Source organism: Lithobates pipiens, unplaced genomic scaffold, assembly GCF_037356315.1.
Source record: "Lithobates pipiens isolate NorthernLeopardFrog02 unplaced genomic scaffold, aLitPip1_a1.2 Scaffold_37, whole genome shotgun sequence".
NCBI classification, from domain to species: Eukaryota; Metazoa; Chordata; class Amphibia; order Anura; family Ranidae; genus Lithobates; species Lithobates pipiens.
The window spans coordinates 6,583,455-6,608,160 of NW_027507825.1; the positions used below are offsets into that span (position 1 = coordinate 6,583,455).

Below are 24,706 nucleotides of genomic sequence, written 5' to 3' on the forward strand. Positions count from 1 at the left end.
CCATGTCTTGGTAGGTTTGCCGTTGTGCCATACTCTTTCCATTTTCCGATGATGGATTGAACAGAGCTCCGTGAGATGTTCAAAGCTTGGGAGATTTTTTTTATAACCTAACCCTGCTTTATACTTCTCCACAACTTTATCCCTGACATGTCTGGTGTGTTCCTTGGCCTTCATGATGTTGTTTGTTCACTAAGGTTCTCTAACAAACCTCTGAGGGTTGCACAGAACAGCTGTATTTATACTGAGATTAAATGACACACAGATGGACTCTATTTACTAATTAGGTGACTTCTGAAGGTAATTGGTTCCACTAGATTTTAGTTAGGGTTATCAGAGTAAAGGGGGCTGAATACAAATGCCCCTCCCCCCACACTTTTCACATATTTATTTGTGAAAATTTTGGAAAACCATTTATCATTTTCCTTCCACTTCACAATTATGAGCCACTTTGTGTTGGTCCATCACATAAAATCCCAATAAAATACATTTACGATACATTTAGTTTAGTCGCGCCCGCATATGTATACGGTGTTCAAATCACACATGTGAGGTATTGCCGCGACCGTCAGAGCGAGAGCAATAATTCTAGCACTAGATCGCATCTGCAACTGTAATCTGGTAAAATGTCTCCTATGGAGATTTTTAGGTGCCAAAATTTGTCGCCAAATTTGAAGTTGATTGAACAGAGCTCTGTGAGATGTTCAAAGCTTGGGAGATTTTTTATAACCTAACCCTGCTTTATACTTCTCCACAACTTTATCCCTGACCTGTCTGGTGTGTTCCTTGGCCTTCATGATGCTGTTTGTTCATGAATGTTCTCTAACAAGCCTCTGAGGGCTTCACAGAACAGCTGTATTTATACTGAGATTAAATTACACACAGGTGGACTCTATTTACTAATTAGGTGACTTCTGAAGGAAATTGGTTCCACTAGATTTTAGTTAGGGGGTATCAGAGTAAAGGGGGCTGAATACAAATGTACCCCACACTTTTCACATATTTATTTGTAAAACATTTTGAACCATTGATCATTTTCCTTCCACTTCACAATTATGGGCCACTTTGTGTTGGTCTATCACATAAAATCCCAATAAAATACATTTACGTTTTTTGGTTGTAACATGACAAAATGTGGGAAATTTCAAGGGGTATGAATACTTTTTCAAGGCACTGTATACGTGTCTATTCACACGGGTGCTTTACTGTGTTTTTCCAGCACAGGGGTTGCATGCATCTCTCTGCTGGTTTCCCATTCATTTCTAGGACACCCAGCTGCACGGCTACAGCCACTGTGTCCTTAAAGTGGAGGTCCACCCTAAATTGGACCTTCCGCTCATCGGAACCCTCCCCCCCCTCCGGCGCCACAATTGGCACCTTTCAGGGGGGAGGAGGGTGCAGGTACCTGTACAGTACAGGTATCTGCACCCACTTCCGGGATAGCTCTCTGCGGAAAGGGGCGTATATTACGCCCCTTTCCGCAAGTGCCCCGCTGCCTGCTGGGAAAACACACAGATCCCAGAGGCAGCGGGGAGCGTCCTTATTGCGCAGCGCGGCTTGCGCATGCGCAGTAGGGAACCGGGAAATGAAGCCGAAAGGCTCCACTTCCTGATTCCCATACCCAAGATGGCGGCGGCAGCACCCGAGAGACGATCTAGAGATTGGCTTCGGGTGCCGACATCGCGGGCGCGCTGGGCGGGTAAGTGTCACTATTTTAAAAGTCAGCAGCTGCAGTATTTGTAGCTGCTGGCTTTTAAAAAAAAAAAAAACGCGGAGTCCCGGCAGACTCCCGCTTTAATATGACATACGGGGGAGTGCAGGTCCCTGAATTCATACAGGGTGCCTTTGGGGACCTTCGCCCACATTTCATGTTAGGACACAGCGACTGTCCTAGTAGACCCCAGCGCCTGGCGGCACACAACCCCTGTACATCCTCGTGCCAGGAAACCACTGGCCTGCACATGGCACTCTTAAGGCGTCAGCATACCAAGACATTTTTTTTTACAATTTTATGCTCCCAACTTTGTGGGAACAGTTTGGGGGACGGTCCCTTCCTGTTCCAACATGACTGCGCACCAGTGCACAAAGCAAGGTCCATAAAGACATGGATGAGCGAGTTTGGGGTGGAGAAACTTGACTGGCCTGCACAGAGTCCTGACGTCAACCCGATAGAACACCTTTGGGATGAATTCAAGCAGAGACTGCGTGCCAGGCCTTTTCATCCAACATCAGCACCTGACCTCACAAATGCTCTTCTGGAGGAATTGCCAAACATTCCCATAGACACATCTCCTAAACCTTGTGGACGGCCTTCCCAGAAGAGGTGAAGCTGTTATAGCTGCAAAGGGCGGAGCCAACTCAATATTGAACCCTACAAGATCACTAGGACTGGGATGCCATTAAAGTTCATGTAAAGGCAGGCGTCCCAATACTTTTGGTAATATCGTGTATTAAATAATGTTTGGGGGTTCTAAGTCATTTTCTAGCAAAAAAAATACAGATTTTTATTTTTTTTTACTTGTAAACAAAAAGTAGCAGAAAAGGCCCGGTCTTTAAAGCGGGACTCCGCATTTTTTTTTTTTTTTTAAAAGCCAGCAGCTACAAATACTGCAGCTGCTGACTTTTAAAATAGTGACACTTACCCGCCCAGCGCGCCCGCGATGTCGGCACCCGAAGCCGATCTCTAGATCGTCTCTCGGGTGCTGCCGCCGCCATCTTGGGTATGGGAATCAGGAAGTGGAGCCTTTAGGCTTCATTTCCCGGTTCCCTACTGCGCATGCGCGAATCGCGCTGCGCAATAAGGATGGTCCCCGCTGTCTCTGGGATCCGTGTGTTTCCCAGCAGGCAGCGGGGCACTTGCGGGAAGGGGCGGGCACTTGCGGAAAGGGGCGTAAGTTACGCCCCTTTCCGCAGAGAGCTATCCCAGAAGTGGGTGCAGTTACCTGGATTATCCAGGTAACTGCACCCCCCTCCCCCCTGAAAGGTGCCGATTGTGGCGCCGGAGGGGGGGGGGAGGATTCAGATGAGCGGAAGGTCCACTTTAGGGTGGACCTCCGCTTTAAGAGGTTATTATTACATGCCCTGTGCAGGCCGGTGGTTTCCTGGCACAAGGATGTGTACAATCAGGTAAAACAATGTATCGTTTTATTGTATTGTAATTGTATAAAAGATACAAACATTAACGTTTTTTCGCCTGTCGCTTTGTTGCTGTCCTCCTCCCTGATCCTGGCCGCTATAAAGAGCCCCGGCGCCCCGCAGATTCCGAGGCGGGAACACACACTGCTCCGGTAAGTAGACGGACGAGGACACTTACATTACTGTCTTCCAGAAACTTGAGCGCTTTGGCGATGTTATTCAGCCGGAATATGCGATGAGTTGACGACTTGTATTCATGGAGCTGAAAACGCAGACAGGAATGTCATTATTAGAAAAGCTGCATCTGGAAGACGTATTGAAAGATTAACCATAAAACTCTTCTGGGGGAAAGAAAGAGCAACAAAAGGGTTAAAAATGTCTCTTCTGGAGAAACCGCTGCTCTCTGCTCCCTCCAGGAGAAGATTTTTCTTTGAGAACTGAAATGAGATAAATGATCAATGTTGGATAAACGTACACCTATTTGTGCCGCCTGTGCAACTGCTTGTGAGAGTCTTCCAAAGAATGTTTTATAAGTAGACTGTTTGGTAACATCATTGCTCCCAACTGTCCCTGATTTGGCGGGACTGTCCCTGATTTGGAGGGACTGTCCCGGATTGTGTGAGACTGTCCCTGATTTGGCGGGACTGTCCCTGATTTGGAGGGACTGTCCCTGATTTGGAGGGACTGTCCTGGATTTGGAGGGACTGTCTGTTATTTGGCAGGACTGTCCCTGATCTGGAGGGGCTGTATCTGATTTGGCGGGACTGTCCCGGATTTGGTGGGACTGTCCCGGATTTAAAGGGACTGTCCCTGATTTGGCGGGACTGTCCCTGATTTGGAGGGACTGTCCCTGATTTGGAGGGACTGTCCTGGATTTGGAGGGACTGTCCTGGATTTGGAGGGACTGTCCCTGATTTGGCGGGGCTGTCCCTGATTTGGAGGGGCTGTATCTGATTTGGCGGGACTGTCCCGGATTTGGTGGGACTGTCCCTGATTTGGCGGGACTGTCCTTGATTTGGAGGGACTGTCCTGGATTTGGAGGGGCTGTATCTGATTTGGCGGGACTGTCCCGGATTTGGTGGGACTGTCCCTGATTTGGAGGGGCTGTATCTGATTTGGCGTGACTGTCCCTGATTTGGAGGGGCTGTATCTGATTTGGCGGGACTGTCCCGGATTTGGCGGGATTGTCCCGGATTTGGTGGGACTGTCCCGGATTTAAAGGGACTGTCCCTGATTTGGAGCAATGTCCTGGATTTCAAGGGACTGTCCCTGATTTGGAGCAATGTCCCGGATTTCAAGGGACTGTCCCTGATTTGGAGCAATGTCCCGGATTTCAAGGCACTGTTCCTGATTTGGAGCAATGTCCCTCTGTCCCTCATTCCTCCTCATTTGTCCCTCATTTTGGTCTGATCTATATAGCTGTATATAAAATGCACTTTTTATCTATCAAAAAGTGTTTTCCAGCACTAAACCTTTCATCTGATTTCCAAATTGCTGTATTTGTAAATCCCAAAAGCCAATATAAATGAATAGTAGTGGTAAAAAAAAAGCACTTGTGTGATTAACCAATTTTGTTTTTTTGTACAATTCTCCTTTAAGGGCAAGGGGTGTGTCCTAGGCCTGCATACTTTTGCTGATAGATGTCCCTCATTCCCATCTCAAAAAGTTGGGAGGTGTGTTACTGGATTTAGTACTTTTTTAGACTGTGCTACTGTGACAGAAGTATTATGCCGCGTTCACACGATCGGACATTTCGACAAACCAACACTGACTTACCAAGTTCTGCCCTGTCAGAACCTCCAGGAGGGCCATCAGGATTTTACCATCTTGAATATCCACAAACACGTCTTTTACTTCCAGCGGTGGGGTGCACTGTGGAGACATGAAAGAGGCAGATATTATTATTAATCAGCTGACCAAAGCACAAACACACATGAGTCTCTGACCATCTCCTACACCATGCCTGCAATCTCTGACCATCTCCTAAACCATGCCTGCAGTCTCTGACCATCTCCTGTATCATGTCTGCAGTCTCTGACCATCTCCTGTACCATGTCTGCAGTCTCTGACCATCTCCTGTACTATGTCTGCAGTCTCTGACCATCTCCTGTACTATGCCTGCAGTCTCTGACCATCTCCTGTATCATGTCTGCAGTCTCTGACCATCTCCTGTATCATGCCTGCAGTCTCTGACCATCTCCTGTATCATGTCTGCAGTCTCTGACCATCTCCTGTACTATGTCTGCAGTCTCTGATCATCTCCTGTACTATGTCTGCAGTCTCTGATCATCTCCTGTACCATGTCTGCAGTCTCTGACCATCTCCTGTACCATGTCTGCAGTCTCTGACCATCTCCTGTACTATGTCTGCAGTCTCTGACCATCTCCTGTACTATGCCTGCAGTCTCTGACCATCTCCTGTATCATGTCTGCAGTCTCTGACCATCTCCTGTATCATGCCTGCAGTCTCTGACCATCTCCTGTATCATGTCTGCAGTCTCTGACCATCTCCTGTACTATGTCTGCAGTCTCTGATCATCTCCTGTATCATGTCTGCAGTCTCTGACCATCTCCTGTATCATGTCTGCAGTCTCTGACCATCTCCTGTACTATGTCTGCAGTCTCTGATCATCTCCCACACCATGTCTCCAGTCTCTGACCATCTCCTAAACCATGCCTGCAGTCTCTGATTATCTCCTGTATCATGTCTGCAGTCTCTGACCATCTCCTGTATCATGTCTGCAGTCTCTGACCATCTCCTGTATCATGTCTGCAGTCTCTGACCATCTCCTGTATCATGTCTGCAGTCTCTGACCATCTCCTGTAGCATGCCTGCAGTCTCTGACCATCTCCTGTAGCATGTCCCCAGTCTCTGACCATCTCCTGTACCATGTCCCCAGTCTCTGACCATCTCCTGTACCATGTCCCCAGTCTCTGACCATCTCCTGTATCCTGCCTGCAGTCTCTGACCATCTTGTTTATGTGACCCCTGAGCAAACCTTGCCCTGGTGCCATTATCCAGCGCAAGTTCGAATCTAACTAGTGGAAGAGCAGTAACACAGACAGTTTTTTATTTCAGATGCATGGGTCGATGAGAAGGTCTAAGCAGCTGCGGCGCCCTCTGCAGTCCCATCAATTATGCAGAGTGATGCCGGAGATAAAGCCGAATACATTAAATCTGGAATTCTGTGTTTTTTTACACCAAAAGGACCAACAACAAGAGCCACACAATCAGCGCTCCGCCCGTCCAGAGGAAAGTCAGCGATTTTTGCATGTTTGATTTTCTTGAATGTCTTTGAATTCCACGGAGGAGCCTCCTGTGTATAAATCCTCGAGCTCCCCGCGGTGCGCATTCTGCACCGTCATACACAAAACTGCAGCAACAAGCCTCTTAGTCAATTCTAAAATATTGTTTTTAATGAGATCTGAGGATTCCGACATTCTCTGTGTAGAGGCAGAACATTCCAGCCTAATAAACCTCCATCCATGGAGCCAGGGAGCTGATAATCCTTAAAGGAGGACTCCACTGCTCATATGGTTTAGTGCAGCCAGGCATTATAGTTATAGTTGGTGGCCTATTTGCACACATTGGTGCAGGCTGCACAAATTCTAACTGTAATTTCTGTAATAGATTAATTCCTAAGCTCGTCAGCTCCATCTAGTGGCCACAATGCAGTATATTTTTTTCATTGAGATATTTGAGAAAACGATGCCGCACTTTGGCCACTAGATGGTGCTGAAGGTCTAAATCATCTAAACCCACCAGGGTCTATTCTACCCTTGAGTGTTAATAAAAGATTTTTGGTCATCAGGAACACCAGCTCCAATAATAAAGTACACACTCTTTCTCTGAAAATCGATCCTTAAGTGTCGCTCAAAACATACAGAAAGAGTTCATTGTGCAATACCGTTAAAAAAATGTTTTATTGAAACATAAAAATGTGCACTCACAATTTCCACATCTTCTTCAAAGGGATTATTCAGACCATTTTTTTTTTATGTGGTGATCCTGCCAGTAACACTTCCTGTCCCTGGGTGGCTACGCTCATTTCACTGTATCTATGGAGGAAGCCAGGATTCTCACCCAGGCTGGACAACAAAGAAGCCTGCCCTTGGCCATGGCCATTACATGGGAAATGGGAAAGTTACAGAAGAAAGGTAGTATTGTTTTAGTTTCCAGTTCAACTCATTGGAATGACAAGGATGCAATATTTTTGGCAGGATCAACAAGTACATTCTATACTTACAGAGAATGTGTTGCCACACTGCCTCAGCGACTTCCAATTAAGAGTTTTCAACACATGACACCAGTAGGGTCCACTGTTGACACCATCATGGCACAGCCTACTGTTGACACCATCATGGCATGGCCCACTGTTGACACCATCATGGCACTGTACACTGTAGACATCATCATGGCACAGCCTACTGTTGACACCATCATGGCATGGTCCACTGTTGACATCATCATGGCACAGCCTACTGTTGACACCATCATGGCACAGCCTACTGTTGACACCATCATGGCATGGTCCACTGTTGACACCATCATGGCATGGCCCACTGTTGACACCATCATGGCACTGTACACTGTAGACATCATCATGGCACAGCCTACTGTTGACACCATCATGGCATGGTCCACTGTTGACATCATCATGGCACAGCCTACTGTTGACACCATCATGGCATGGTCCACTGTTGACATCATCATGGCACAGCCTACTGTTGACACCATCATGGCATGGTCCACTGTTGACACCATCATGACACGGCCCACTGTTGACACCATCATGGCATGGTCCACTGTTGACACCATCATGACACGGCCCACTGTTGACACCATCATGGCATGCTCCACTGTTGACACCATCATGACACGGCCCACTGTTGACACCATCATGGCATGCTCCACTGTTGACACCATCATGACACAACCCACTGTTGACACCATCATGGCACTGTACACTGTAGACATCATCATGGCACAGCCTACTGTTAACACTATCATGGCATGGTCCACTGTTGACACCATCATGGCATGGTCCACTGTTGACACCATCATGGCATGGTCCACTGTTGACACCATCATGACACGGCCCACTATTGACACCATCATGGCATGGTCCACTGTAGACATCATCATGGCACAACCTACTGTTGACACCATCATGGCATGGTCCACTGTTGACACCATCATGACACGGTCCACTGTTGGCATCATCAAAGCATGATCCACTGTAGACATTATTTTTATTATTATTCAGGATTTATATAGTGCCGTCAGTTTACGCAGCACTTTACAACATTGGGGTAGACATTACAATACAATTCAAGACAAGGTGAATCAGAGGGCCCTGCTCGTTAGAGCTTACAATCTAGGAGGGAGGGTCAAGTTATACAAAAGGGTAATAGCTGTGGGGGATGAGCTAATGGAGACAATAGTGCAGTTGTTAGATGGAGGCAGGGTAGGCTTCTCTGAAGAGGAAAGTTTTCAGGGATTGCCTAAAAGTGGATAAATTTGGAGAAAGTCTGACAGATTGGGGTAGTGAGTTCCAGAGGATGGGCGAGGCTCTGGAGAAGTCCTGGAGGCGGATATGGGAGGAGGTGATGAGGGAGCTAGAGAGCAGGAGGTCTTGGGAGGAACGAAGTGGGCGATTAGGTTGGTATTTTGAGACTAGGCTAGTGATGTAGCTGGGGGCAGAGTTGTGGATGGCTTTGTAAGTAAGTGTTAGTATTTTGATTTAATTTGTTGAGCAAGTGGCAGCCAATGGAGGGATTGGCAGAGAGGGGTAGCAGACACTGTGCAGGTTGTAAGGTGGATGAGTCTGGCAGCAGCATTCATGATGGACTGAAGGGGGGGGGGTAGTCTATATAAAGGTGAACCAATGAGGGAGTTGCAGTAATCAAGGCGAGAGATAACCAGGGAGTGAATCAGGAGCTTTGTGGTTTCATTGGTTAGAAAGGGACGTAGTTTGGAGATGTTTCGGAGGTCGAGGCGGCAAGCTTTGGAAAGTGATTGGATGTGGGGCTGAAAGGAGAGTTCAGAGTCCAGGATAACACCTAGACCCTGACATGGGGGGATGGGTGGATGGTTGTGCCATTGCTCTTGACAGAGAAGTCAGGGGAAGAGGCGCGTTGGGGAGGAAATATTATAAGTTCGGTTTTGGACAAGTTGAGTTTGAGGAAGCGGTGTGACATCCATAGAGATATGTCTGATAGTAAGTTGGTGATGGGTGAGGAGACTGATGGGGTGAGTTGAGGGGTGGAGAGATAGATTTGAGTGTCATCAGCATAGAAATGATATTGAAAGTCGTGAGAGGCTATCAGCTGACCCAGAGAAGAGGTGTAGATTGAAAATAAAAGGGGTCCAAGAACAGAACCTTGGGGGACCCCAATAGAGAGGGGAAGAGGAGAGGAGGAAGTAGAGTTGTAAGTGACACTGAAGGTGCGTTGGGATAGGTAGGATGAGAGCCACTGAAGAGCGCGGTCACGGAGATCACAGTCACGGAGATCACAGTCACGGAGATCGAGGGAGAAACGTTTTTTGAGGAGGAGAGGGTGGTCAACCGTGTCAAAGGCAGCTGAAAGGTCCAGAAGTCGGAGTACAGAATCGTGTGCGTTGGTTTTTGCAGTTAGTAGGTCATTTGTGGGTTTTAAAAGAGCAGTTTCTGTTGAGTGTTGAGGGCAAAATCCAGATTGAAGGGGATCGAGAAGGTTATTCTTAATGAGGTGGTCACTCAGTTGGTTGTAAAGCAGGCGTTCAAGGAGTTTAGAGGAAAAGGGGAGCAAGGAGATAGGGCGTAGGTTGTTAGGATTGGTAGGGTCCAAGGATGGCTTTTTAAGTATGGGGGTGACCAGTGCATGTTTTAGAGCATTGGGGAAAATGCCAGAGGTGAGGGAGAGATTGAAGATGTGGGTTAGAGAGTGTAGGATAGAGTCAGATGCCGACCGTAGTGTTTGAGAGGGAATAGGATCCAGGGGGCAGGTGGTTAGGTGGGTGTTAGAAAGGAGTTTAGCAACTTCGTCTGTAGTAGCAGTTTTGAATAAGGGGAGCGTTGAGAGTACCTGTTGTAATGGGGTCTTAACTGGGGGAGATACCTGTAGAGTGGAGATTTCATCACGGATTGTATCAATCTTGTTTTTGAAGTGATTAGCAATCTCTTGGGCTGTGAGTGAGTCAGTGGGTGGAGGCGGCGGAGGACGGAGTAGAGAGTTGGAGGTAGAGAAAAGTTTATGGGGACTGGACAAGAAGGTGTTAATAAGAGTTGTAAAATAGGTCTGCTTGGCAGTGTGGAGGAAAGAGTAGTATTTTTGGAGGGCAGACTTGTATTGGTTGAAGATGACATCATCAAAACATGGTCCAATGTTGACATCATCATGACACGGTTCACTGTTGACACCATTATGGCACGGTCCTCTGTTGACAACATCAAGCCACGGTCCTTTGTGTTGACACCATCAAGGCATGATCCACTGTTGACACCATCATGGCATGGCTCACTGTTGACACCGTCATGGTTGATGCCATCATTGTACACCAGTAGGGTCCACCATTGACACCATCATGGCACGGTCCATTGTTGACATCATCATGGCATGGTCCAATGTTGACATCATCACATAGTCCACTGTTGACACCATCAAGGCACGATCCACTGTTGATGCCATCATGGCACGGTCCACTGGTGAAACCATCATGGCACGATCCACTGTTGACGCCATCATGGCATGGTCTATTTTTCACACCATCGTGGCATGGCCCACTGTGGACGCCATCATGGCACCACCCACTGTTGTTAGCATTATGGCATGGTCCACTATTGACACTATCACAGCATGGCGTACTGTTGACACCATCATGGCACATTCTTCAGTTGACACCATCATTGCACGGCCTACTGTTGACACCATCATGGCACACTTGACTGTTGATACCATCATTGCGCGGCCTACAGTTGACACCTTCATGGCACGGCTCACTGTTGACATCATCATGGGACGGCCCACTGTTGATATCATCATGACACAATCCACAGTTGCTGACTCCATCATGTCACAGCCCACTGTTGACACCATCATGAAACCCACCCTGAGAAATTCCATGCAACCATCCTTGGAGTGCATAATAATAGAAAGTGGCTTCAAAGAGGCAGCAGGAGATCAGCAGAAGCCAACAAGAAAGAAAAAATGGGAAGGCGTGAAAAAACAAAAAAAAAAAAAAAAAAAACTCAATTACTTATCATACACAATGTTTTAGCAAGTCAAAGGTCACCCAGTTGGTGTCGATATCTACTTCAGGCTATTAGAAAATAGAACAATGCACAGCAGATTTATAACAGGTGGAAAATGTGAGCGAGGTAAAGTGGATGATGGAAGCCACTCATGGCAGAACAAAGGTGCTTTGTCAGCTGGTGTGGCTCGTGTGTGTTGGCACGGGTCTCCGTGGAAGGTGTGGTGCACCCATGATGTAAGGTTGCACATGATCCCTAAGGCTCACATACACTGGGCAGACAGTGAAGGGCCTGTGCGCCCCCCAGTGACCCCCCCCCCCCCCCCCCCCCCCCCGCTCACTGCCATCAATCCCTGTCTGGACTAGCTGCACTGCAGGCCCCAGAATGCCAAAATGTCAGTTATTTAGGAAGCCCAGAAAATGACCAGAGGGGAGACCGGTGCTCTCCAGATACTGACACAGTCCAGGCCTGCAGGCCGCATCTGGAATGTCGACCTTTTATTTATTCCATCACCCCAGCACCGCCGGAAGCTTTCACAGCAACAAGTGCAAGCTGAAATACTTTCAGGATGAAGTACAGCAAGTCCAATATAAAATATAAAAAAACTGCCTTAGAGCCGATTCTGCGTTAGAGCGATGTGCGCAGTTGGATGGAAGCGGTGCAGATACAGCGAAGGTAGTGCATTGCGCTGTTTGTTCTTTTTATAGACGTGCCACACAGAAATAAACCCCAAACCAAAAATGTCATATATTGCAGTTTACCAATTAGATGTGGCGGCTGCATTCATTTTTTCTTTTTTTGTTTTTTTTCCCCTCTGTTCTAAATTGGTGATCTGGCCAGTGACACACCTCCTGTATTAGAGTGCCCTCACTCTGGATGAAGCCCGCCCGCCTGCCATCGATAGAAGCCCAATGCCACTGGAGCCTGCAACCCGCCGAAGCCCGTGGCTGCTGAAGCCCACTGCTGCCTGACGGATCCTGAAACCCAGGGGGGGTTCTGACTGAGATGACACCAAAGGAGGAGGTTGTTTGTCGCCCCCCCCCCCAAAAAAAAAACACCGGCCGCCAATTGTCAGGCTGGGAGGAGAGGAGTGTTAGATGTACTAGCAGATTTAAATACACTAACAAATTGAAGCTAAACACCAGCTCACACTTTGTAAGCATTTACAGTTAGTTCCTTTTGGGATAAAACTTTTACATGAATAAATAAAAGATGATCATTGTAAGCACCCCTGTCAGTGGTAAATGGTTTGTCTCATCCCTCTGCTGCAAACTTTTTGTGTAATAATAATGTGTGTGTGTGTGTGGGGGGGGGGGGGGGGGGGGGGTGTTGAAACAAAAAAAAAAAATCACTGTCACTTAAAACACACACCAGGAAGTTTGGTGACTTTCAGATTCTCTGTTTTATAAGAATGCCCCTTTAAGTCTCTGTGCCATAGTTCACGAGCATTCAACCAGAAAAGGAAGTAGTCTAAAAAAAAATAGACTAACAACATTTGATCAAAATAGGCTACAAGGATATGCCAAGAACAGTCACCCGGAAGAGAAAATGGCTTAAAACAGCCTAAGAACATTTAACCAGAAGAGAAAATAACATAAAACAAAAACCTAACAACGTTCCTTCAAAAATAACCTTAAACAATACCTCATGAACATTCAACCAGAAGACATAATAGCCAAAAATAACAGCCCAAGAACATTCCATTAAAAACAGCCTAAAACATAAGTCTAAGAACATTCAACCAGAAGACACATTGGACCAAATTCAGACCAAGAATACTCCAGTAAAAACAGCCTAAAACCATAGACTAAGAACATTCAATCAGTAGAGAAAATACTATAAACAAAAACAGCATTTCATTAAAAATAACATAAAACAATAGCTACAGAACATTCAAGCAGAAGATATAACAGATTAAACAACAGCCCAAGAACATTCTATTTAAAACAGCCTAAAACAATAGCTACAGAACATTCAACCATAAGACACATTGGACCAAAAAACAGCCCAAGAATACTCCAGGAAAACAGCATAAACAAATAGCATAGGAACATTCAATCAGTAGAGAAAATACAGACACATTGGACCAAAAACAGCCCAAGAATACTCCATCAAAAAACAGCCTAAAACAATAGCCTAAGAACATTCGATCAGTAGAGAAAATACTATAAACAAAAACAGTGTTCCATTAAAAATAACAGCATAAAACAATAGCTACAGAACATTCAACCATAAGATAAACAACAGCCCAAGAGCATTCTATCTAAAACAGCCTAAAACAATAGCTACAGAACATTTAACCAGAAGAGAAAATAACATAAAACAAAAACCTTACAATTTTTCATGAAAGATAACATAAAACAATATCTCAAGAACACTCAACCAGAAGATATAACTAACTAAACAACAGCCCAAGAATATTACATCGAACATTGCCTGCAACAAAAGCCTTAGAAGATTCAACCAGAAGAGAAAATGACACAAAACAAAAACCTAACAACATTTCATCAAAAACAACCTAAAACAATAGCTCAAGAACATTCAACCAGAAGATATAACTGACTAAACAACTTCCCAAGAACATTACATAGAAAATAGCCTAAAATAATAGTCTAAGAACATTCAACCAGCAGGGAATAACAGAAAACAAAAAAAATAGCAATGTTTCTTTAAAAATAACATAAAATAATAACTCAAGAACATTCAACCAAAATACATAATAGATTAAATAACAGTCCAAGAATATTACATCAAAAATAGCCTACAATAGTCTAAGCCCTTGTACACACGGGTTGGACATTCCAACAACCAAATCTGACGGATTTTGTCCGAAACTGGTGTTGCATACACATGGTCGGACAAAGTTGTTTGAAAATCCGATCGTTCAGAACGTGATGACGTTATTTCATTACGACGGGACTACGTTCAGGCTAGTAGCCAATAGCTTTGGTCTCTTAATTTGATCTGAGCATGCGTGGCACTTTGTCCAATCGGAATTCTCTACAAACGATCGGACAAAGTCCGATCGGATCATGTTGTCGGAAAATTTTATTAACCCAGCTCTAAAACTTTGTCGGTCGGATATTCCGACGGAAACAGTCCGATGAAGCCGACAACACGGTCCGATTGGACGTTTTCCATTAGAGTGTCCGACCGTGTGTACAAGAGCTAAGAACATTTTACCAGAAGACTTTTTGGACCATAAAACCAAAGCCCAAGAACACTGCAGCAAAAATTGCCGAAAAAATTGCCTTAGATCATTCAACCAGGAGAGGCAATAACATAAACACAAAAGCCTAACAATGTTTCATCAAAAATAACATAAAACAATAGCTCAAGAACACTCAACAAGAAGACATAATAGGCTAAACACCAGTCCAAGAATTACATAGAAAATAGCCTAGTACAAAAGTCTAAGAACATTCAACCAGCAGAGAAAATAACATAAAACAAAAACCTAACAGTGTCCCATAAAAAATAACATAAAACAAAAGTCTAAGAACATTTAACCAGCAGAGAAAATAACATAAAACAAAAACATAACAGTGTCCCATAAAAAATAACATAAAACAAAAGTCTAAGAACATTCAACCAGCAGAGAAAATAACATAAAACAAAAACATAACAGTGTCCCATAAAAAATAACATAAAACAAAAGTCTAAGAACATTCAACCAGCAGAGAAAATAACATAAAACAAAAACATAACACTGTCCCATAAAAAATAACATAAAACAATAGTCTAAGAACATTCAACCAGAAGATATAACTGACTTAAAACAATCTAAGAACATTACATCAAAAATAGCTAAAAAACATTGGTCTAAGAAAATTCAACCAGAAAATAAAATAACATAAAACAAAAACTTAACAACTTTCCATCAGAAACAACCTAATGCGGCGTACACACGACCTGACTTTTCGAGGGACTAGGTCCGGCGGCCTTTCTGACGGAGTTTCGGCGGAGTTCCGACGGACTTTCCGAATGAACGGACTTGGCCACACACAATCACACCAAAGTCCGACGGATTCGAACGTGATGACATACGACCGGACTAGAATAAGGAAGTTCATAGCCAGTAGCCAATAGCTGCCCTCGCGTCGGTTTTTGTCCGTCGGAACTAGCGCACACACACGAGCGGATTTCTCGGTCCGGCGGAGTTCCGGTGGAAAAATGTAAAGTCCGCCGGATTTTTGGCAAGCAAAGGTCAGATGGAGGCCCCACACAAGATCGAATTGTCTGACGGACTCGTTCCGTCGGACCTTTGCTGTCAAAAAGTCCGGTCGTGTGTACGCGGCATAAAACAATAGCTTAGGAACATTCAACCAGAAAACATTATAGCCCAAAACAACACCCAAGAACATTCCAACAAAAAATAGCCAAAAACAATAGTCTTAGAACATTCAACCAGCAGAGGAAATACCTTAAGAACATTCGATGCTGCCCCATCCGCACAACAGCTTTACACATTGTGAGAGAAATCCCTACAACTAATGAGGGAATTCTGGTCGATTCACACCGAACAAATTTATTTTATATAAATAGAGCCCCCTGTGTTCTTTATTCACCCCGTCACGTTTTAAAATAAGTTCAGCCAGTCTATAGACTCAAGTAAATCTCTAGCGCTTGCCCCCAGTTTGCTTTAGTGCCCCCCTTCAGCGCTCCCCATCCTTCGGCCTCTGTGAATCATTAATTGGATTTCACAATCTGTCCCTGTACAATTGTAGACGGAAGCTCGGTGATGGATTTTTTGGCTCTTGTTATTCCTGAGAGCCGACGTCCCAACAAATGATTTCACTTTGACAGGTGAAGGCTAGCAGGGTTGAGCGGGGGAGGGGGGAGCGCAGTCTATATTCCCGTCCAAAAATAAAACTTTTTCTCTCTCTTTCCCTGCATCTCACATGAGCTTCATCTAGATATCGTCCTTTCACCAATAACCTTTACCAAAGCCAAAATCTTTCAGTAGAGGGCTGCCAATGATGGGTATCCATTGGTGGGAGGATCTGTTACGGTGCCTTGAAAAAGTATTCACACCCCTTGAAATTTCCCACATTTTGTCACGTTACAACCAAAAACCTAAATGTATTTTATTGGGATTTTTTGTGATAGACCAACACAAAGTGGTACATAATTGTGAAGTGGAACGATAAATGGTTTTCAACATTAAAAAAAAAAAAATAATAATTTGAAAAGTGTGGGGTACATTTGTATGGCGCCCCCCGGAGTCAATACTTTGTAGAACCCCCTTTCACTGCAATTACCAGCTTTGCACATCTAGAGAGGACATTTCTGCCCATTCTTCTTCTTTGCAAAATATCTCAAGCTCTGTCAGATTGGATGGAGAGCGTCTGTGAACAGCAATTTTCAAGTCTTGCCACAGATTCTCAATGGGATTTAGGTCTGGACTGTGACATTCTAACACATGAATATGCTTTGATGTAAACCATTCCATTGTAGCTCTGGCTGGATATTTCGGGTTGTTGTCCTGCTGGAAGGGGAACCTCCGCCCCGGTCTCAAGTCTTTTGCAGACTCTAATGTTGCGTACACACGATCGCAAATTCGGCCAGCAAAAGACCGATGAGAGCGATCGTGTGTACGCTCCATCAGACTTTTGCTGGCCGAATTTTGGCCAGCAAAAGACTGAGAGCATGTTCTCAATTTTTCGGTCAGAAAAAGTTCCTATCCGAAAATGCATTCGTGTGCATGCAATTCCGACACGCAAAAAAATCACGCATGCTCAGATTCAACTACGAGACAGAAGCTATTGGCTACCGGCTATTGAACTTCTTTTTTCTAGTCCCGTCTTACGTGTTGTATGTCACTGCGTTCTTGTCGGTCGAAATTTGGTGTGGCTGTGTGTATGCAAGACAGCTTGAGCGAAATCCCGTCGGAATTCTGTCGGGAAAACCATCAGAGCTTTTTCCGACCAAAATTCAGATTGCGTGTACGCGGCAAAACAGGTTTTCTTCTAAGATTGCCCTATATTTGGTTCCATCCATCTTCCCATCAACTCTGACCAACTTCCCTGTCCCTGCTAAAGAAAAGCATTCCCACCACATGATGCTGCCACCGCCATGTCTCACGGTGGGGATGGTGTGTTTGGGGGGTGTGCAGTGTTAGTTTTCCCCACACATAGCGTTTTGCTTTTAGGCCAAAAATTCAATGTTGGTCTCATCTGACCAGATCACCTTCTTCCACATGTTTGCTGCCCCCTCCCCCACATGACTTCTCACAAACTACAAACAGGACTTCTTATGACTTTCTTTCTCCAATGTCTTTCTTCTTGTCACTCTTCCATAAAGGGCAGATTTGTGGAGAGACGACTAATAGTTGTCCTGTGGACAGATTCTCCCCCCTGAGCTGTGGATCTCTGCAGCTCCTCCAGAGTTACCATGGACCTCTTGGCTCTTCTCTGATGAATGCTCTCCTTGCCCGGCCCGGTCAGTTTAGGTGGACGGTCATGTCTTGGTAGGTTTGCAGTTGTGCCCATACTCTTTCCATTTTCAGATGATGGATTGAAAACAGAGCTCCGTGAGATGTTCAAAGCTTGGGATATTTTTTTTTATAACCTAACCCTGATTTATACTTCTCCACAACTTCATCCCTGACCTGTCTGGTGTGTTCCTTGGCCTTCATGTAGCTGTTTGCTCACTAAGGTTCTCTAACAAACCTCAGAGGGCTTCACAGAACAGCTGTATTTATACTGAGATTAAATTACACACAGGTGGACTCTATGTACGAATTAGGTGACTTCTGAAGGCAATTGGTTCCACTAGATTTTAGTTAGGGGTATCAGAGAAAAGGGGGCTGAATACAAATGCACACCAAACATTTCACATATTTATTTGTAAAAGATTTTAAAAAACATTTATCATTTTCCTTCCACTTCACAATTATGTGCCAATTTGTGTTGGTCTATCACATAAAATCCCAATAAAATACATTTACCTTTTTGGCTGTAGCATGACAAAATGTGGGAAATTTCAAGGGGTATGAATACTTTTTCAAGGCACTGTAGGTGATACAATCGGGCCCTTAAATTGAGAGATCTTCATGGGATGGAACAACCATCTTTCACTGTTAAAGGTCAACTACATTCAAAATTGATGTTTGAGTTTTGAGGGGACCACCACCAACTTCTTATATAGCATGTAATAACAAATAAAAATATTTTCTCTGCAATTATTTATGTCTCTGCCCCCCCCCCCCCCCCCCCCACGAGGTCCACACTAAGGTGTCACTATATTACATATCTGACCCAATTAATAATCCTGTGTTATGCATGATCCATCTATGGGACATTACTCTATCAATTGGCTGACACTTGAAATCCCTGCAAAGACTTCCAATAGTACTCTCATAATCCCTGCCAGGACTTCGAATGGAACTCATACAATCTCTCGCAGGACTTCGAATGGTACCCACAGAATCCCTGCCAGCACTTTCAATGGTACTTGTAGAATCTCTTCCAGGACATCCAATGGTACTTGCATAATCTTTGCCAGAACTTCCAGTGGTACTTGTAGAACCTCTGCCAGGACTTCCAATGGTACTCACAGAATCCCTGGCAGGACTTCCAAAGGTATTTTCAGAATCCCTGCCAGGACTTCCAATGGCTCTCATAGAATCCCTGCCAGGACTTCCAATGGTACTCTCAAAATCTCTGCCAGGACTTTCAATTGTACTCATAGAATTCATGCCAGGACTTTCAATGGTACCCACTTCAAAAGGTACTCTAAGAAACCCTGTCAGGACTGAATGGTACTTGTAGAATACCTGCCAGGACTTCCTATGTTGCTCTCAGAATCCCTGCCAGGAGTGTAAATGGTACTCGTAGAATCCCTGCCGGAACTTCCAATGGTACTCATAGAATCCCTGCCAGGACTTTCAATAGCACTCGTAGAATCTCTTACAGGATATTCAATGGCTCTCATGGAATCCCTACCAGGACTTCCAATGGTAGTCATAGAATCCCTGCAAAGACTTCCAATAGTACTCTCAGAATTCCTGCCAGGACTTCCAATGGTAATCGTAGAATCCCTGCCAGGACTTCTAATGGTACTCATAGAATCCCTGCCAGGACTTCTAATGGTACTCGTAGAATCCCTGCCAGGACTTCCAATGGTACTCGTAGAATCCCTGCCAGGACTTCCAATGGTAATCGTAGAATCCCTGCCAGGACTTCTAATGGTACTCATAGAATCCCTGCCAGGACTTCCAATGGTACTCATAGAATCCCTGCCAGGACTTCCAATGGTACTCATAGAATCCCTGCCAGGACTTCCAACGGTACTCGTAGAATCCCTGCCAGGACTTCTAATGGTAATCGTAGAATCCCTGCCAGGACTTCCAATGGTACTCATAGAATCCCTGCCAGGACTTCCAATGGTACTCATAGAATCCCTGCCAGGACTTCCAATGGTAATCGTAGAATCCCTGCCAGGACTTCTAATGGTACTCATAGAATCCCTGCCAGGACTTCCAATGGTACTCATAGAATCCCTGCCAGGACTTCTAATGGTACTCATAGAATCCCTGCCAGGACTTCTAATGGTACTCATAGAATCCCTGCCAGGACTTCCAATGGTACTCATAGAATCCCTGCCAGGACTTCCAACGGTACTCGTAGAATCCCTGCCAGGACTTCTAATGGTAATCGTAGAATCCCTGCCAGGACTTCCAATGGTACTCATAGAATCCCTGCCAGGACTTCCAATGGTACTCATAGAATCCCTGCCAGGACTTCCAATGGTAATCGTAGAATCCCTGCCAGGACTTCTAATGGTACTCATAGAATCCCTGCCAGGACTTCCAATGGTACTTATAGAATCCCTGCCAGGACTTCTAATGGTACTCATAGAATCCCTGCCAGGACTTCTAATGGTACTCATAGAATCCCTGCCAGGACTTCTAATGGTAGTCGTAGAATCCCTGCCAGGACTTCCAATGGTACTCGTAGAATCCCTGCCAGGACTTCTAATGGTAGTCGTAGAATCCCTGCCAGGACTTCCAATGGTACTCATAGAATCCCTGCCAGGACTTCCAACGGTACTCGTAGAATCCCTGCCAGGACTTCTCATGGTAATCGTAGAATCCCTGCCAGGACTTCTCATGGTAATCGTAGAATCCCTGCCAGGACTTCTCATGGTAATCGTAGAATCCCTGCCAGGACTTCCAATGGTAATCGTAGAATCCCTGCCAGGACTTCTAATGGTACTCATAGAATCCCTGCCAGGACTTCCAATGGTACTCATAGAATCCCTGCCAGGACTTCCAATGGTACTCATAGAATCCTTGCCAGGAAAATATATATATTATAATAATAATATATATATAATAATATATTTTTTCATTAATAAATTAATATGTAGTAAGATTAAAGTATCATTTTTGTAATATTTGCCAGGAGAAATGTTTCAACAGAAGTGATATCTCATCGCACCTTTTCCAAATGAAGGTTCATCCATCGTGTAAACGTTCTTTTCTGTACATTTTCCCGTTCAGCTAGAATGAAAAAAAAAAAAAGAAGAGCCGATGAGCACAAGAGACAAAAGTCTATGGAAATCCCATCACTACAATCTCATAGAGGTTTAACACTTTCAAGATTTTTAAATTTGCATTTTTCAATAAAATAATCCACGGCGACCCACGGATGAGTGTCTTTGCTAACGTTTTTGGGGTGTATTTATGAAAAAAAAAAAAAAAAAAAAATCACGTAGTTATTCATCCGTTTCCCATTCCCATTTCCTTTATCTAGAATTTCCTTTATTTCGAATTTTCTGATTTTCTTTCTTATTTTCGGGTTTTTCGATATTACGAACTTTCAAATTTTTCGAATTTACGAATTGCGATCATAACGACGGACCCAAAAAAAACGAAAAAAAATAAAATAAAAATCCAAAGTTACAAATTATCCAAAATAACGAATGCCATATCTAAACAAGTGGAACGTAATAAATTTATAATAAATAACAAGAATAATATTATACATTTTTTATTATTATTTATGATTAATTTGTTCTGTTCAATTCGTTTCGATTACTCATTCATTATTTTGGATAATTCGTAACTTCGGATAAATTCGTTACGTTCGCTAACAGACAAATTTGAAAGGAAATTCCAATACCTATAATTTAATAGTTAGTAATAGTGAAAGCGGTGTTCCACTTTTAAAAATAAAAATTTAAAGTCAGCAGCTACAAATGCTGCAGCTGCTGACTTTTAATAATCGGACACTTACCTATCTCAGGGTCCAGCGATGCGGGGGAAGCTCCGCTCTTCTCCCCCTCCACTCGGCGGCGCCAAAATTTTAACTGTGGTCACCCAGCTGTTGCTTCATAGCCAGGCACCCACTGCGCATGCGCGAGCCATGCGTCGTGACTGGCCGCGCAATCATATGCGACCTGTCACGTGTCCCAGATGATTGACAAGAGGGAAGGGGGCGGAGCTGATCTTCCTTCCTGTGCCGAGGGATGTGACGTCAGAAGCCCAGGCACCGAAGGAGGCAGATTACAAGGGACCCCCTAGCAACAGGCATTTTAAGGTGAGCAAAAAAAAAAAAATTCTCCAAATGTTTTTTTTTCTTTAAGCACATTAATATTTTTTTTTAATTTTTGGGGGTGGAACTCCACTTTAAGTTAATATTAGTTAGTTATTATTTCAGATTTTCGGCTTTTCAAATTTCCGAATATTCGAAAGGCAGGTTTTCCTTAATTCGGATATTTCCAAATCAACAAATATGTCAAAGTTTGTTAAAAAAAAAACAAATTCGGAAAAAAATCAAATTGCGCGTGTCTAGTGGTAACGCACAAGTTTGAATCCTGCTTTAATATCAAGAAATGTAATACTTTTATATGAAGCGGGTTTGCATCTGATGATTAGATGTATCGATTAAAATGAATTTCATAATTCTTTATGAAATAAGTCAAACTTTGATCATTTTTTTAAAGCGGGAGTCCGCCGCGTTTTTTTTTTTTTTTTTTAAAGCCAGCAGCTACAAATACTACAGCTGCTGACTTTTAAAATAGTGACACTTACCCGTCCAGCGCGCCCGCGATGTCGGCACCCGAAGCCGATCTGTAAATCGTCTCTCGGGGTGCTGCCGCCGCCATCTTGGGTATGGGAATCAGGAAGTGGAGCCTTTCGGCTTCATTTCCCGGTTCCCTACTGCGCATGCGCGAGCCGCGCTGCGCAATAAGGACGGTCCCCGCTGCCTCTGGGATCCGTGTGTTTCCCAGCAGGCAGCGGGGCACTTGCGGAAAAGGGGCGGGCACTTGCGGAAAGGGGCGTAATATACGCCCCTTTCCGCAGAGAGCTATCCCGGAAGTGGGTGCAGATACCTGTACTGTACAGGTACCTGCACCCCCCTCCCCCCCTGAAAGGTGCCAACTGTGGCGCCGGAGGGGGGGGGAGGGTTTCCGATGAGCGGAAGCTCCACTTTAGGGTGGACCTCCGCTTTAAATGAAGCCGTGACAATACAATCGCTCCGACGCAGCCTTAATTATACAGGAATGAGATCCGGAATCTCCTGGAAGGGGATAATGAATAGAACAGATACAGCGGAGTTCTCCTCTAATAGGTGATGTTCTTCATGTCACCGGGCCGGAGCTCCGGTGCTGTCAGGGGAGATAATTACTGCAGTTAAAAGTCGGATTGTGATACAGCAGAACCTCTCATTACCCCATTATATCACCGGCTGCAGGAAGGCGGGACGTCAGCGGTAAAGCTGTGATGTCATTCCCCCCCCCCCCCCCCCGCGCGCGCTATACAGGCAACGGCCCATACATCCTCTGTACTATATATCCTACAATTATATGTATTATATTTATTATACCTCAAAGACTGAAATCTCCCTTATACCATTCAATGAAAATTACAGGTACGCTCCAGGATTTCGGGTGTATTTGCAGCAACGAACATGTACTTTAAGTTATTAACCACTTGCTCACCAGGTTTGCTTACCAAACACTTAACACCCCCCCCCCCCCCCCCCGACCAATTTTTAACTTTCAGCGCCATCCCACTTTGACAATTGCGCGGTCATAGAACACTATACCCAAATGACATTTTTATTAATTTTGTTTACACAAATGGAGCTTTCTTTTGGTGGTATTTAATCACCATTTGGGTTTTTATATTTTGCTAAACAAACCAAAAAAGAAAGACAGAATTAAAAAAAAAAACATTAAAAAAAAGTTTCATAGGGGGTTATTTACGAAAAGGCAAATCCACTTTGCACTGAATGTGCACTTGGACGTGCAGCCACACTAAATCTAAAGGGTAGATCTGAAATGAGGGGAAGCTCTGCTGATTTTATCATCCAATCATGTGACAGCTAAAATGCTGTTTTTTTTTTATTTTCCTTGCATGTCCCACCTCGGATCTACAGCGACTTTACTTTCAAGTGCACGTTTAGTGCAAAGTGGATTTTCCTTTAGTAAATAACCCCCATAGTTTGCTATAACATTTTGCAAATGGGTCATCTTTCTCCTTCATTGATATTTGCTGATGAGGTTGCACTGATAGGGCATAGGGATAAAGCGACACTGATAGGCATAGATAAAGCGACACTGATAGGCACTGATAAGGCGACACTGATAGGCACTGATAAGGCAACACTGATAAGCACTGATAAGGCGACACTGATAAGCACTGATAAGGCGACACTGATAGGTACAGATAAAGCGACACTGATAGGCACTGATAAGGCAACACTGATAGGCACTGATAAGGCGACACTGATAGGCACTGATAAGGCGACACTGATAAGCACTGATAAGGCGACACTGATAAGCACTGATAAGGCGACACTGATAGGTACAGATAAAGCTACACTGATAGGCACTGATAAGGCGACACTGATAGGCACTGATAAGGCGACACTGATAAGCACTGATAAGGCGACACTGATAAGCACTGATAAGGCGACACTGATAGGTACAGATAAGGCGACACTGATAGGTACAGATAAAGCGACACTGATAGGCACTGATAAGGCGACACTGATAAGCACTGATAAGGCGACACTGATAAGCACTGATAAGGCGACACTGATAGGTACAGATAAGGCGACACTGATAGGTACAGATAAAGCGACACTGATAGGCACTGATAAGGCGACACTGATAGGCACTGATAAGGCGACACTGATAGGCACTGATAAGGCGACACTGATAGGTACAGATAAAGCGACACTGATAGGCACTGATAAGGCGACACTGATAGGCACTGATAAGGCGACACTGATAGGCACTGATAAGGCGACACTGATAAGCACTGATAAGGCGACACTGATAGGTACAGATAAAGCGACACTGATAGGCACTGATAAGACCCCACTG

The 24,706-nt window shown here is 44.5% G+C and overlaps 1 protein-coding gene across 3 annotated transcripts in view; it reads right to left on the minus strand.

The window, feature by feature from the left end:
* The window catches only part of CLMN (calmin), a 183,606-nt gene that overhangs the window by 37,189 nt on the left and 121,711 nt on the right, over positions 1-24,706 (minus strand). For 2 of the 3 annotated variants that reach the window (XM_077466712.1, XM_077466713.1), the window contains exons 2-4: positions 20,809-20,870; positions 4,909-5,004; positions 3,311-3,394 (exon numbers count right to left, since the gene is read on the minus strand). In XM_077466712.1, coding sequence (XP_077322838.1) covers positions 3,311-3,394; positions 4,909-5,004; positions 20,809-20,870 — 242 coding nt within the window. Of the gene's footprint in view, positions 1-3,310; positions 3,395-4,908; positions 5,005-15,788; positions 15,903-20,808; positions 20,871-24,706 lie in introns of those variants that run through there. The other variant, XM_077466714.1, reaches the window with a different exon arrangement.